This window comes from Haliotis cracherodii, unplaced genomic scaffold, assembly GCF_022045235.1.
Source record: "Haliotis cracherodii isolate W230 unplaced genomic scaffold, xgHalCrac1.p SCAF_2, whole genome shotgun sequence".
In the NCBI taxonomy this organism is placed as follows: Eukaryota; Metazoa; Mollusca; class Gastropoda; order Lepetellida; family Haliotidae; genus Haliotis; species Haliotis cracherodii.
In genome coordinates, this window is record NW_027266275.1 from 41,653,455 (window position 1) to 41,668,602 (window position 15,148).

Genomic DNA, 15,148 nt, shown 5'->3' on the forward strand with positions numbered 1-15,148 from the left:
CATGACAAAAAACTACTCATCAAACACAACAACAACAACAACAACAACAACTGTAAGTATGATGCTTGATCTGAATCACAGTCACTCCACAGGTGGTGTGAGGCTGGGACATACCGACAGACTTGAAGTAGTCAAGAGCATCAGGTGCTGCACCATGGTAGACGACCTCACCACCGGACAGCAACATGAGGTTGTCAAACACTTTGTATATAGAGAAGCGTGGCTGGTGGATCGAGAACACAATGGTACGACCCTTCAAGGCCAGTCTGAAGCAAATACAAGTAAGGTCTAAGGAAATGATGACCATTCTGTCTCGGCTATTGTTATTGAGATACTTTCTGTAGATCTATTATACAAAGAGTATTTGTAATACCAAAACTGCTGGGTCAAACATTTAGCTATCATGTGATTATTGTGGGAAATTCCAGTCTAGTCAAATTCTAATCCAATCAAAAATAGCCACCTGACAGACTTTGCATGCATCATCTCATTTGAGATATCAAATTACTCACTGTTCTATAACGTCATTTTTGCAAGGATTACTGCTAGACAAAGCAATCAGTTAAAAACAACTGAGCCAGACACCAAAAAAAATGAAGGTTTTCTTATAGGCATTCACGTCGGCATAGAGAGAAAACAGTATCGAAAAGACCCTAATGCCCCAATAATTTTGAAATGATTTTTTAAACTCCTCGTGTAAAGAGGATGGTGTGGAAGGTCTTAGAAAATTATTTCTATGGTGAAACTGATACTGATATGCAATACCTGCACTGATGATAAAACTGCCCTGTTTGTGGAATCTGCCATAGATCTGAGAAACCACCACGGATCTGAGTCCTACATATAAAGTGTGGGTCATGTCAGTTCCTTCTCACCTTCTGAGCAAGTACATGACCGCGTTAGCCGTGCTGGCATCCAGGCCTGTGGTTGGCTCGTCAAGAAACAGCACAGGAGGGGAGATGATCAGCTCCATACCGATGTTTGTTCGCTTTCTCTCGCCACCGGACACACCACGAATAAACTCATTACCAACCTAGGTAAATAATCACAAACTCATCCTCAACCTAGGCAATGTAGGCCTCACAGCAGACCTCCAGGAACAAGTAAACTTGAATTGTTTTGCATATACTATATATACACTGTAATAGCACCCTAATGCTTAGACAATTGACAATACGAGCCACTTTTTAAAACCATACACCAGTTAAATTTGATGTCAGAGCATGGGTCCTCCCTATCCTCATCCGCTGTATCTCCAGGGCTAGTATTTCAGAAAACCTACTCCCACCCCTGGATCCATTCCTGTGGATCCCGTAATCCCAAGTTACCCACCCTTGGTTAGTTTAAGTTTACAAAAATGCGAGTCCTGTAGACATAGAGGGTTCCAATAATATTCTCATGGTTTATTATTAAGTTTTCTTATCTGCAATATACGAGGGGCGTTCAATAAGTTTTGCAACTTGGGCATTTGGGTTTACACAAACAATGTCAACTTGTGGCAGATGTAACACTGGTCATAACATCAGGTTACATGTGTCATAACAAGTCCCTGACACAACAATAAGTTAGATGTGATGGCTTCATTCACCTAAGGGTGGTCACAATCTCGTTAAACATGAACAACGGGCAAAGCAAAAGAAATCTATATGTGAATTTTGTGAATGTGGATACGAACAGTTAAATCACCCACCCTTCAGCCCAAACTTAGCCGCCAGTGACTATTTCCTGTTCCGGCAAATGAAATCTGCCCAACGTGGAAGACGCTTCCAGGATGACAAGGACATAAAGGCTGCCACAGAGGCGTGGTTAGAGGGCCAATCTGCAGATTTCTATAAATGTGGTATTAAACGCTTGAAGGACAAATGGAATTAGTGTTTCGAGGTGAATGGAGATTAAAATGAAAAATAAAAGTGCAAAAGATATTCTGCAACTTGGTCTTATTTTGAAGTTGCAAAACTTACTGAACGCCCCTCGTATGTATGTTGAGTCAGCTGAATAAATTACCCTGAACCTATTGATACAGTATGAACTAATGATTATGTCAACAGAAGGGACTGTGGTCTCAGCAATGTTTCAATGCCCAGATCCAGCAACACATGTAAACTGAAGTGATCCAAGGATGTAAATCTCACCCTGGTATCAGCACACTGGTTCAACCCTAGTTCATCAATCACAGCATCCACACGACTGTCTCTCTCCATCTGTGAGGTATTTGAGGGGAGACGTAAAGCTGCAGAGAACTGGAAATTCTCTCTCACTGTAAGAGTTCCCATGACGACATCATCCTAAATTTGAATGGTAATCTTTGTCAACAAGAAAAGAGCACGATCTGCATACACAGCAATAGTTGTTAATAGTTGATTGAAAGATTGCTAGGCGATATTTCAGCTGAACGATGGCGGTCTGTAATAATCAAGTCTGGACCAAACAATCCTGTGATTCATATCATGAGTATCGATCTAGGCAATTGGAATATGATGACATGCATCAACTAACCTGTTAGTCGCCTGTTACGGCTGAAGTTGCTGGATATCTATTCTAACCTGGATCTTCTTGGGTGGGAAAAGCAATGCAAACACATGGCCAATTTAGCTAATCAGAGTGCAAAACACAACAATAATTAATTTTACTGATTTGAACTGGATAAGATGTCTTCATTAGAAGGAACCCTAATTTCAGCTTAATCAGTCCAGCAATATCAGAGGTGAAGATATTAAAGAGCATGGTCAAAGTGTCAAGGTCTTTCCACTACAAAGGTCAATGTCAGGGTTACTGGAGTCACAGATTGATGTATCTTTTAAATCGTTCATCACAAAAAGTAAACCCCACTTCAGGGTGCTGTAGCTCACTAGCCCATGCTTTAAGGCCAGGACAGCAGTTGTTTTGTCTTTCACCAGACACTGGGTAACAAATACACAAGTCACATTGCCCCTAAAGCTAGCTTGCCATCCTGGCAAAATTTGGGCCTGCTTTGTTACTTTCTCCTACATCCAAAGGTGTAGGATGGTGAAAATGTAGATGAATTTTTTTATTTTTCCCAATATTGCTTGAACCATTTTTATTCAATGAAAAGTTTAGTTGGCTTCCATGGCAACCATATGCGAAGACCTACAATTTTCCAGTGTAAGCAGACAATTTGATGAAACATGGTGGCAGGCTAGTGTACATTTGGGTCCAACATGTTTTTCAAATTCTGTACCAAACTGAAATTAATATCACCCATGTCAGCATTTTTAATTTGATTTAACACCTACTACGAACTACACCTATGAAAAATGTCAATACATTTTCAAAAAAAAAGATGTGAAAAAAATTAGATGTGGAAAATACAGTAACATCAGAAAAACGGGGGTATGTGAAAGCAAAAGTTTGTAGCTTGAAAAGAAATCCAAATATTACAAAAAAGGCATTATATGTCATTCCATATCAAATTTCACAATGATACACATAGAAATGGCTTAGTTATGGCCAAAAATGACTTAAAATCAAATCAAAATGTAGAGACAACATAGCTGGGATTATTGATGCAAAATTTCAGTACCATAGGCCTTGAAAGACAGGGGATCATGCAAACTAAAGGTTGCAACCATATACTTTTGCTACATATGAAATTTAACAAGAATTATAATGCAAGATTTGACTAAAAATAAAGTTTTCAACAGACAACATTCCTCTCAGAGAGCACATTCCAAGCTCAGGTGTAGTCATGTAGCTTAGATAGGAAGGTATATCCTGACCTATGTACTCACATGTGTCACTAGCCGTTGCAGTAGGCTACATAGGGTGGTATCCTAGTGACAGCCTGACACATGCTGCCTATAACCTTTATCAATGCTGGTTTCCTGTAAAGCCTTGGCGTAAAAAAATATGTTTACCTACAGCATTTAGCGAAGATAAGAACATTTTCTTGTTGACAAAGTGGCAAGACATATTAAAAGTTGATATATCTTTATCAACAGGCAGAACAAATAGCAGTACGTCAGTCCTTTCTATCACATAGCTGCCCCATAGTGTACGCACCTGCACAACATACCCCACCATGCATTTGAAGTTGTCAGGGGGCGGGGCACCATCCAACAGCAAGCTCCCCTTCAGGCCAACTGGGTCCTTCCTGCCGGCCAACACATCCAGCAGTCTGAAACAAACACATCTAGCTGTGGTCCAAGTGTCATCAACCAAGTAATGCCTCATCAACCTGTTTATCTGTCACTTCGGCCATGGCATGCACACACTATCCAAATAATAATCTTGCATAGACTACACAAAATAGGGATTTAGTAACTTCAGAACAGCCATGATCTAGGTATCAGCAGCCTCCATTCACAGACATTTCGGCAAGATATAATGTATACACGGAACATACTTATGGAGAGAAATGAAGCACACCTTAAATTATTTTATAATTTATTTTGATAAAAGGGACTGCTTCCAGTCTATGCTACATACAGAATAAATGAATATGTTACAAAGTTGGCCATTGTCTCTAATCATATCAATTCTTCAACATAACAGGGCTGAAACAACACACCAAAGTGTTTGTCTGTATTCAATCAAACATATACTTATCAATATCGACACTTAAGAAACACCCGATGAATGACCACACTAATGAAACACCTGATGAATACTGGGCTCAACATTAATTAAGACATGACACTAGCACTCACGATGACTTCCCACTTCCAGTTGGTCCAAGGATAGCATTCATGCCTGGCTTGAAGATACCACTGCAAGACAAAATTGGATCATATTACCCATCAGGGTTGCAGGCAGTGTTTGAATAATTACAGGTATTGAGTTTGTTCAAAGATCGATGTTGTGTGGGCAACTCTAGGTTAGTCAAGACACAAATTTGAAATTGTTTTATATTTCCGTGCCTGTAGACATAAATATTAGGTTGCATTTTGACATAAAAGATTGCAGTGGTGTTTTATATAGCCAGGCCTAACTCAAGCCCTGGGTTGAATGATCAAAAGTAATTAACTTCCTGATATTTGCAGATGTATATTTTAGAGATTATCAAAGCTGATTTGTCAGCTGAAGCAATGTAATGTCACACTGCTCAATTGTTGAGAACAAATTGTTAGAAAAAATTTAAATCGCCAACTGATGATCACACAATGATAGCTTAAAAAGGCATCTGAATAACAGATGGATATTAGTGAATTTCTTTTGTAATTTTTCTTTATTTTCATTTTTAAAATGATGATTGAAATAAAAATAACAAGTAGCACGATTCAGTCATCAGTGACCATGTAGCACCTTTAGAATACAGTACCACAACTTCTCATGAGGACGATCTCTGCCGGAGGTCACATGTCACAAGACACGCAACCAGTTTTAGTGAGAATCCGTCGGACGCGAACCCGCGACCTTCGGATTGTTAGCCTGACAGCTAACCGACTGAGCTACGTCCACACTGTTAAACTTAGTGCAAATTTACCTAGTCATGCCTATGACGTTACGGAACTGAACGAAAAGGGTCGAAAAGGTGGCGGACACTTTCAGGGTTACGGGTGGGCATGGTGTCTCGTGACTTTAGTCTACGGACACTTACGAATGATCCCGATTCCATTTGGCACACTCGTCACATTCCGTAATCTACAAGATACCAGGTGGTGAGGAATGAGCCGATATGCCGCGAACTGAAAACGGCTCCAGGCGTCAGACGTCAGACGTCGAACTCGCGAGTGCGCATGAATGATATGGTATTTAATAATTCGTCGGGTGATTTTTGTGACAGAAAAGTGTGGTAGGGAACACTGTAAGGATGATGTGGATAAAAGTAAGGAACGATGGAGGAATAAGCATGACTAGTGACGACACAACGGTGAGTTCGCTTTTGAATCAGTACTGAAAAATGTAGCCGGTGAAAGTGGCTTGTGTGAATGTTCCGGGACAGTTTCCAGTTGCCAAAATATTCGACACAAAACCATTTCATCCTTTTTACTCGACGTTTTTGTGGGAAGAATATAAGGAGCCTCTATATAATCTATAATAGCCACTAAACGAGTACCTAGCCCCTAACCCTAATGATCGTAAAGGGGTGATTGATCCTAAAGGGGATCCAAGGGTTAAGGATAGACTTAGGGTAATCTAATAGCCACTAAACGGGTTCCTAACCCTAATGATCGTAAAGGGGTGAATTATCGTAAAGGGGATCCAAGGGCTAAGGATAGAGTTCGGGTTAACCTACCCTAACACTGGCGACATTTGGATGTGTTCAGCACCACTAAATATCCCTAACAAACTACATTCTTTTGCATAATAATGAAAATTAATGCACCGAAAAAATAATAGATGTATATTAGTTCCCATTTATAACCCTTTTAGCCACTTGAATTACGAGAAAAACGAAATAAAAAATAAATAAAAAATAAAAGTGCTTTCGTAAACTAGCGCTTGCTATAAAATGCACCGCCGCAGGCTATATTCAGTTAACAAATATTCAAAACTCTCCACAGCGCTTGGCATATTCAATGACATTTCATGTAGAGAAGATAGATCACTGGGAGGAGCTTATGCACACTCGATGACCCCTGACGTCACAGGGCATTGTTTCGCCGGTGTGACTGGCAACAAATTACGTCATAGGGTATGATCACGTGTTTGAAAAGTTTGTGGTACTGTATTCTAAAGGTAGGCCCATTATGTTATATTTGACAGTTTAAAATAGATCTATTCTACGGACCGTCGTAATTATCATAAATATACATGTCAACATATTTATGACACAAAAATGATAAATTCACGATATAATATAGATTCTTGTTCGAATCAAAGTGTTCGAATCAAGAAATATAGATATAGAATTAAAAGAAACGAACAAGTCCCTGCTGTGCTTATTATAGCAACTACGAGTGATGTTCTTATGTCAATTCACTAAACTTACTTTAAATCTTTTAAAATGGTCTTCGTTTCCGTTGTGCCGCAACATGCTTTAGTTTTTACTGCCACGGAATAGAAACAGTTGTGGATTGAGAGGACAGACGACAGGTAGTCTCGAGAACCGCTCAGGTGGAAGCCTGCCTCGGGGTCAACAGTTGCGCTGCCGTTGTCCGTGGTTCCATAGCGCAGAGACTCATTTCCGCCCTCCGTTGTGGATATGAGCGCCTCCTGCGAAACAACAGGACTCACTTTTATCAGTGTCCTTCCAGAATTCCCTTTCGTATCATCCATTGTAAGGACTCCCCTGATACTACGGATTTGGTGTAAATGGCCAAAGTGTACCAACTAGCCGCGGGTAAGCTGATTTAGTTTATAGGGGTGTCGACACATTACATAAACCTTCAAATATGGTCGGAATACAACTTGCCAGGATTCAGTGCGAGGACATTAAAGGTTATATATGATACATGTGTACGCTACTGGCGTCTCCAGGTGCTGACTTGAACTTTGTATAATCACGCCTGAGTACGTATTAAGATGCTGCAGTATTTACCCACCCGAAAACATAATGGATTCGTCGAAAAAGGCTATTTTGGCATGGGCGGGTATCACTAAACACGTTCGATTTCGAACGTGGTTTAGAGGATTTGTAAAATGTACATTGCCCGAATTCCTGCTTACTGTTGAATACATGTAGTTAGGTGTGTCATATGTGCCTTATTTTTTAATTAGTGTTAATGATTGTAGTGTAGTCGTGTGAGATATATCATTAATATGTTGCACGAGCGAGTGTGTGTATGTGTTTCACACAGCACTAATTAAGTAGACGTACATAACGCGTCCCTTTTCGCATGTTGAGCTACAATGCAAGTAAATATCTTCCTCATGTATATATTCTCATTTCATATTTGTAACTGTCAAGTATATAAAGAAAACGTTTCAAAACAAATAACAGCATTAATTACATACAACATCATATATTGTTCTTACATTAAACGAATCAAATGAAACACGAGCATTTATTGCAGACAAAAGTAAGCTTTTTCTATTGTGGACGCGTCCACCCTGTCGCTTCTCCCCGTGATATGTATTGATACCACAACGCTAATATCTCCCCTATCGCTATTTGCACAGAGATAAGTATCGAACTCGGCGTAGTGGGATAATTTATTATTCGCGTGTAACATATAACACTGAAGCTCTTGACTTGGGTGTGCCCTTTTGAGTGCCTCTATTACATACCTGAATGTTATTGGTAATAAACTTCAAATATACAGTGCCAGTAAGTATACACGAATGCTTCAACTACAACTGTGTCCCTATCTTCCTTCATTGTATACATGCAATTCTTGAAAATCAATATTTATTTCAGTAGTTTCTTGATATTTTAACATATCACTCATTATGTTATTAACGATGTCCCAATAATATAACTCGCACAAAACACTGCTTCAGGTGTCCCAGTTGACTAACGTACGTTCCCAACTCGGGATCTAGATAGGGGCGGTGCAAGCCGGAACCTATGCCCTGAAACATTGAGAGAGAGAGAGAGAGAGAGAGAGAGAGAGAGAGAGAGAGAGAGAGAGAGATTCTTTATTTCCTCCAGAAATTAATCCGAAGATTATACATAATTAATCAAACGTATTCACACAAGCTCATATTACCTGTACATATATACAATAAAAGACAGTAGCGTCAGTGTCATGCCATTCACACAGTACAAAAGGTTAGATCAGATGACATAATCAAGGTAAGGCTTTAGTGTAAGTACATAAGCAGAAAATATCAATATAACAGATTCCCATGTAACTATATCAATACATTGTGAGAAGTGAGTATCAGCACCAAAGAAAAATGACAACATATCTTCTTCATCTTGTAATTCCAACTGGACATAGGTTTCAACATCAAGCAGATCAATAAAGGTTGAAAACAGTTCATTTCTTTCCTGCAGTAGAGCTTCACAATGTAATATGATGTGATTATCATAATCAAAGGCATGCTTGTTACACAATAAACAGTCCCTGGAAGTTTTGTTACGTGATGAAACTCTAACACAAAATGTTAAACTTGACCTCTGTTCTGGGTACTGATATGCTAGTTGCCATAATATATGGTGAGTAAGCTTTGTGTGTATTAGCATGAAGCGTGAAAGACCTGTATTGACAGAAACTTTTCTGCGCCACATATTTTCTTCATATTCATGAATAGTTTTATTAACCAGTTGCTTCCAGTTTCTCTTTGTAGGAAATACACCACAGCTTATATATGTACAAAGGTTGTTTCGTAGGTTATACTTGTTAAGAACTGATAATAAATCTCCACATATAGATTTAGGATTAGTTGGATTTGCAATGTATGCGCAAAAAAGATGTTTAACAAGACTGTTACAGGTTAAGTTACATAAGCGGCCAAGCAGCTGAAGTTTACAGTTATCGATATAGCCGATCATTGTCCACAGCCCAAGATTAGCAATAGTGGATTCTGATGGAGATCTTTTATCAAGTCCTTGTATAGTTCGCGCGAAATAGCGTTGAGTATTTTCAGTGACATTAATGTTTTGACCCTTAATATCAAAGAGCAGTTCGCAGCCGTAAAAACTTGTTTTTAATATCATTCTTAACCAGATTTTTACACTGGTAGCTGGATGTAGCTCAGAACTGTTGAGTCCCACAGACTAACGTACGTTCCCAACTCGGGATTTAGATAGGGGCCGTGCAAGCCGGAACCTTTGCCCTGAAACATTGTCTTTTGAGCCATACGATATCAGTTTGTTATTGCCTTAGCTTCAGAGCTATGTCTCGCACCCCTTCCATGGTTGTCCATTGACGTGACCTCAATCTGTTATCAAGCAAGACTGCATTGAAAACATTCTGGCTTTTTGTTGCTTTTGTCTGAACTCTACTTTTTTGTTTGAGGTTGCCTTTGAGCCAGTATCATCGACCCGTGAAGATTCAGAAGGGAATAGTAAGGGTGAAACGATACACCGACATTCCGACGCATCGCGATATCTGACCCACGATACACGTGGGCCTATTTATCGACACGCCACGATACGGAACGAAAATCTTAAGTACAGCTAGTGTTTCTCGCTATTGTGCCCTTCAATATAGCGCTAACTTGGCTATAGCGCGGTAACGCATGCCTCACAAAATTTACTTACATTTTTATGAAACTCAAGTTTTACACTGACACGATATTTTTCCCCATCTAAAAAAACTATTATTGGTTGATCACGAAACACCGCAAATACCAGTCAGCAAATCCTAACTGAAGTACGCAATTTAATCCTATTATTATACTATCTGGTTATAAAAACGTGATCATTCTATATCTGGACTAATGTTTGCAATATATTTTATCAAGTTTATTCAAAATGTCATTCAATATTGCTTACAATTATTTCGGCGAAATCGTGTGTGAAGTGATCGGGAGATCGCATAATTCCAGCAACCATGGTCAGATTACCGCTACTCACGCCTTGAAACGAACTTTAGTTCCCAGAGAATGGATACATTGATCATAAATGTCACACTTTGACTCGTTAAAAGTTGTGGCAAATTGACTATTATATTACATAATGTTTTCGCAATCGAAATACATGTAGCGCGGGAAGTACCTACCGTAGAGGTCAAATTGTTCCGTACGTAAAAATAGGGGGCATCACTGTCCCCTGACAATGTTGACATTTTACCCCCCCCCCCCCCCCCCCCCGAAGTTGAACTATTCAGATGTGAAGGAACTACATCGATTATTTTCTGGTGTTAGAACTTTGAAGTTTTCTGGTTTTGAAATTTGGAGTGTTTTGAAGGTAAGTTAGACAAAAATCCACTTTTGTCTAGCTGTTATTATAAAATAATTTTGACTGTTCCAAAATCATGAAAGGTCCAATCTTGACGTGTCCTGAAACTTAATAAAAGTGGAGTACTGTGATTTTCTGTTTTTCTCTCCGTATCTTTGCCTATCGAGATATACGTATCGTACATGACCAGCATATCGAGATATTTATCGTATAATGACCAGCATATCGAGATATGTATCGTATTATGACCTTACTGTATCGTTGCAGCCCTACGGAATAGGTCTTCAGCAATCCATTCTTGCTGTAATAGGCGACTAACGGGATCGGGTGGTCAGGTTCGCTGACTTGGTTGATGCATGTCATCTTATCCCAATTGCGTGGATCTATGATCATGAGGGGCGGTCGGGTAGCCTAGTGGCTAAAGCGTTAGCTCGTCACGCCGAAGACCCGGGTTCGATTCCCGACATGGGTACAATGTGTGAAGCCTATTTCTGGTGTCCCCCGCCGTAATATTGCTGGAATATCGCTAAAAGCGGCGTAAAATCAAACTCACTCACTCACTATGCTCATGATGTAAATCACTGGATTATCTGGTCCAGACTCGATTAATTACACACAGCCGTCATATAGCTAGAATATTGCTGCGTGCAGTGTTCACCACCAAACGAACAAACCAACCAACCAACCAAAGGAACATCAACTGAGGACAGACTCGTTGTTTCCAAAAGCGACACGTTAGACTAACATTTAATCTCTGAAATGAAACTAATTTTAATCTTTGTTTTCATAATTGTATTTCAATATATAATAGAGAGAAACCTAAAGTATTAAAAGTTATTTGTATTTTTGATAATTTTGTAAAAGAACTCAAGGTTGTTATACATAATGCTACAAAGCAAACGTAAGGATAATTTAGATTTACTTAAAAAAATGGACTTATTCTTAGAACAAGTTAATTGATATATTAACTCTTATTTTGGTACTTATTATTTTAAGTAATGTTAGTATCATACCAAGCCCTATACATCTCGCCATGTGAGTCTGTAATGATTAATTCTAAAACCGTGGCAACTATCTTGAGAATAAAAAAACAACTACAAAAAACAAACACAACTCTTCCCTACACTAACGCATGACAAAAACAAACCACGTACACCTGCACTGGTGTCGATAATCAAGGCTCACGTTTAGAGTGTGCATCTCGAACTAGGCCAACAGGCTTTAAATACAACACGTGCACGTGTTTGTCTTTCAGTTTATGCTGGTTATTATGAACGCGCGTTGTAAGATATGGCAACTAGCAGTCACATGACAGCCGACCCTTACGCAGATTGTGAAACACAATGATGATGTTTATCGCTAGCCAAATGGATATTTCTTGAAAAGTGCACTTTGTGAGTTTTGTCGTTACAGTGAGGAATAATCCAACTCGCCGGAATTGCTTTTTACACTTTATAACAATTAGAACATTGGTAGCAATCTCCGTTAATTAATAATCGCGATAATTCGTGATTCTATTTCAAGTGGTGAGGACAAGGGTTCGCGCGCACTGACCCGATTACGGTCAGTTATACAAAGCAATGACTCAGCAGTTTTACTCTCCGCCACTGTTCGTTGTATAAGAATGAACCGGTATCAGCCGGAGCCTGTCGCTCTTTTTGCTGACTATAAACCGCGAAGGAACCTCGTGTAACAGGGTGGTACCTTGCTCGACGAAGAGGATTTGAAGCCAACGCGGAAATGGGAGACATTAACTGATGGCAGCCCGGCCTCTCGGGTCACATTTGCTCTACAGGTATTTTAGCATAAGAACATGTTATAATTTTTAAGTGTCACATCCAAAGACAACACACATTAGTATCTGCACGGGGCAGTTTTATCATTTCGCAGTGGTCGATTGTGATGACATCGTCGTGGTTAAAGTATGGACGTTACAGAAGGCTTTGTGCTCAACTCACATCATTTCCTGATGAATTCAACAGGGTCAGGTCTTCCAGTGAATTCCGCACTGCAATTACATCCATGGCGATGTGCACGATTTTACTCTTATTAATTTGCAACACAGCACGTGCAATGCAAGTAAGTCCACGCCGCGATTGCTGTAGACCGGCGCTATGTATACCCCGAGCTCTTCATTTAACCTCAGCGGTTACTATTGATACCACACATCGACAAGACAGGCGCTCTGTAAGATCAATAAACAGACAAAAGCTCCATACGCGTTTCCCATCGAAGGGAGATAACTGTGGTTTTCTGAGCGCCCAATTGTTTTGTTATTCGGAATGAAAACTGGATTAGCTGATACTTATGATGTTAAGTCCTTTTCAACAACTGCATTAGAAATACATATAGACCACAAAACATTCTTTTCTTAGGTATTTTCTTTAATTAACCATGCATAAAATTAATATTTCAGAATTGTATAAACATCAGCATATATCCGAATTTCACATGATAATAAAAAAAATATCATAATTTTACAAATAAAAGATGTAAACTAAAAGTGTTTGCAAATACGGAAGCGGCCTCTTCATCGCCATTTTCTCAAGACCAAAAAGTGCGACATTGATCTTTCGTCACAGAACCGACATTTAATATGGTGGGATTTATTTAGACGCAGCGTAAAACAACATCCAGCGACGGTTTAATTTCCTACCCGAGCAATGCAATCTAGACAAATAACACTTACTTAAATAAGTTAAAAACAAATACGGACTTCACAAGCGTAAGCGTGAATGATTTGTTTTTAAATATACCAGCTTCGTAAAGTACCTACGTTCGAAGTATAGCGATCGAGTTGAGTTTTAACGCCCCTTTGAACTATATTCCAATTATCCATCACGGTGTGTCAGCTTCACGTGGGAGGAACCCGTGAATATCCGGTTAGAATAGTCTGGTCCAGACTCGATTATAAACAGACCACCGTCATATAGCTAGAATATTGCTGGAACTAGGCTGGAATTCCTGGGCTCGATCGCAGCACTACCAGTGGTTATTACGAGTTATGCCCCTTCTATGCCTCTCCTATGGACCAATCAGATTCCACCTCTCAGTATCACTTGCATTTGCTTCAAATAAAATGGCGGCGCCAAGTCAAGACGATCTGAACGATAATCAATATCTATATCTAACGGGTCTTTCGCGAAGCGCATCAAATCACGTGAGCACCTTGATTAAAAAACATGAAAAGATTAGGAAAATATCTGTTGACGAGATGGCGGTGCACATGTTTTGCAAATCCTGCATTCGACCGAAATCTGCACGACAGTTTACGAACCGGATTTCGATTTCATTGCGCGATTTTGATTGGACTATGCATAGACTCGTTAGTCCAGCCAAATTCTAACTCCATAATACCAGCCTTGTTCGTCAAGGGTGGAAACTGGGCTTTTACAGTCAGTTAACTCCTTTGCCTCGGGAAGATGTCTGGGTACAGGTGGGTTTATGCTTCCCTCGTTACGTTTCATACCACTCGCCGTGGCAGTATCACTCGGGGTACATGTGTTTTTATTTACTGACTCGGAAAAATCGTGAGGCCTTTTTGCCTCGAAGCGGGGTATAAGGGATTTATTCTCCCACTCAGAAATCCACGTGCACCTTGTATTGTTCGTGACGGGATATAAGGGATATGTTCTGCCGCTGAGAAATTAATTTCCCTCCAAGGCGGGATTCATGGTATTTCATCAAGATCGCTTGAATCAATCAGATCTCATCATTCTGACATGGCGACCCTTGAAGATCCGGTTTAGAATAGGTCTTCGGCAACCCATGCTTGTCTTAAGAGACGGCCCATGCCTGGTTGTGCTTGTCGTCAGAGGCGACTAACGCGATCGGTTGGTCAGGCTCGCTGATTTGGTTGATGCATGTCATCGATCCCAATTGCGTGGATCGATGCTCATGGATTGTCTGGTCCAGACTAGATTATTTACAGACCGTCGTCATATAGCTGGAATATTGCTGAGTGTGGCGTTAAACAACAAACCAACCAACTTAAGAGACGACTAACGGGATCGGGTGATCAGACTCGCTGACTTGGTTCATGCATGTCATCGTATCCCAATTACGCAGATGGATGCTTACAAACAAATAAATAATGTGGGAAGAAGCCCGAAGTGATGCAGGTCTCAGACGTTTACCACTTTGGTGAAACCCACGAGTACGGGTATGGTGCTGAAAATCCAGTAACATAATCGGGACGAAACGGGATTCAAACCTACATCATACGCAACTCTGCACATCGAATTGCGGCGCCTTATAGACGGCTGCAACCCGTTTGAAGCATAGACTGAGATATGTAGGATATCACATTATAGCATTTTAATAGAGCTACCACATGCATTACAATCAACTGTACACTATTCCCCAGACTATAGGGTTTATATGAATTCAGTGGCTCAGAACATCGTACGCAGGAGTAAATTAAAACAAGCCTTTCAGTGGGCTTTGCATATTGTTTTG

At 40.0% G+C, this 15,148-nt stretch overlaps 1 protein-coding gene across 2 annotated transcripts in view; it reads right to left on the minus strand.

Annotated features, from left to right (window-relative positions):
- LOC139468112 (broad substrate specificity ATP-binding cassette transporter ABCG2-like) overlaps nt 1-15,148 on the minus strand; it is a 55,363-nt gene that overhangs the window by 27,515 nt on the left and 12,700 nt on the right. Inside the window, exons 1-7 of one of the 2 annotated variants that reach the window (XM_071249847.1) lie at nt 12,649-12,800; nt 6,893-7,116; nt 4,668-4,727; nt 4,021-4,135; nt 2,133-2,285; nt 876-1,033; nt 115-266 (exon numbers count right to left, since the gene is read on the minus strand). In XM_071249847.1, coding sequence (XP_071105948.1) covers nt 115-266; nt 876-1,033; nt 2,133-2,285; nt 4,021-4,135; nt 4,668-4,727; nt 6,893-7,116; nt 12,649-12,714 — 928 coding nt within the window. In that variant the 5' untranslated portion in view covers nt 12,715-12,800. Of the gene's footprint in view, nt 1-114; nt 267-875; nt 1,034-2,132; nt 2,286-4,020; nt 4,136-4,667; nt 4,728-6,892; nt 7,117-12,648; nt 12,801-15,148 lie in introns of those variants that run through there. The other variant, XM_071249848.1, reaches the window with a different exon arrangement.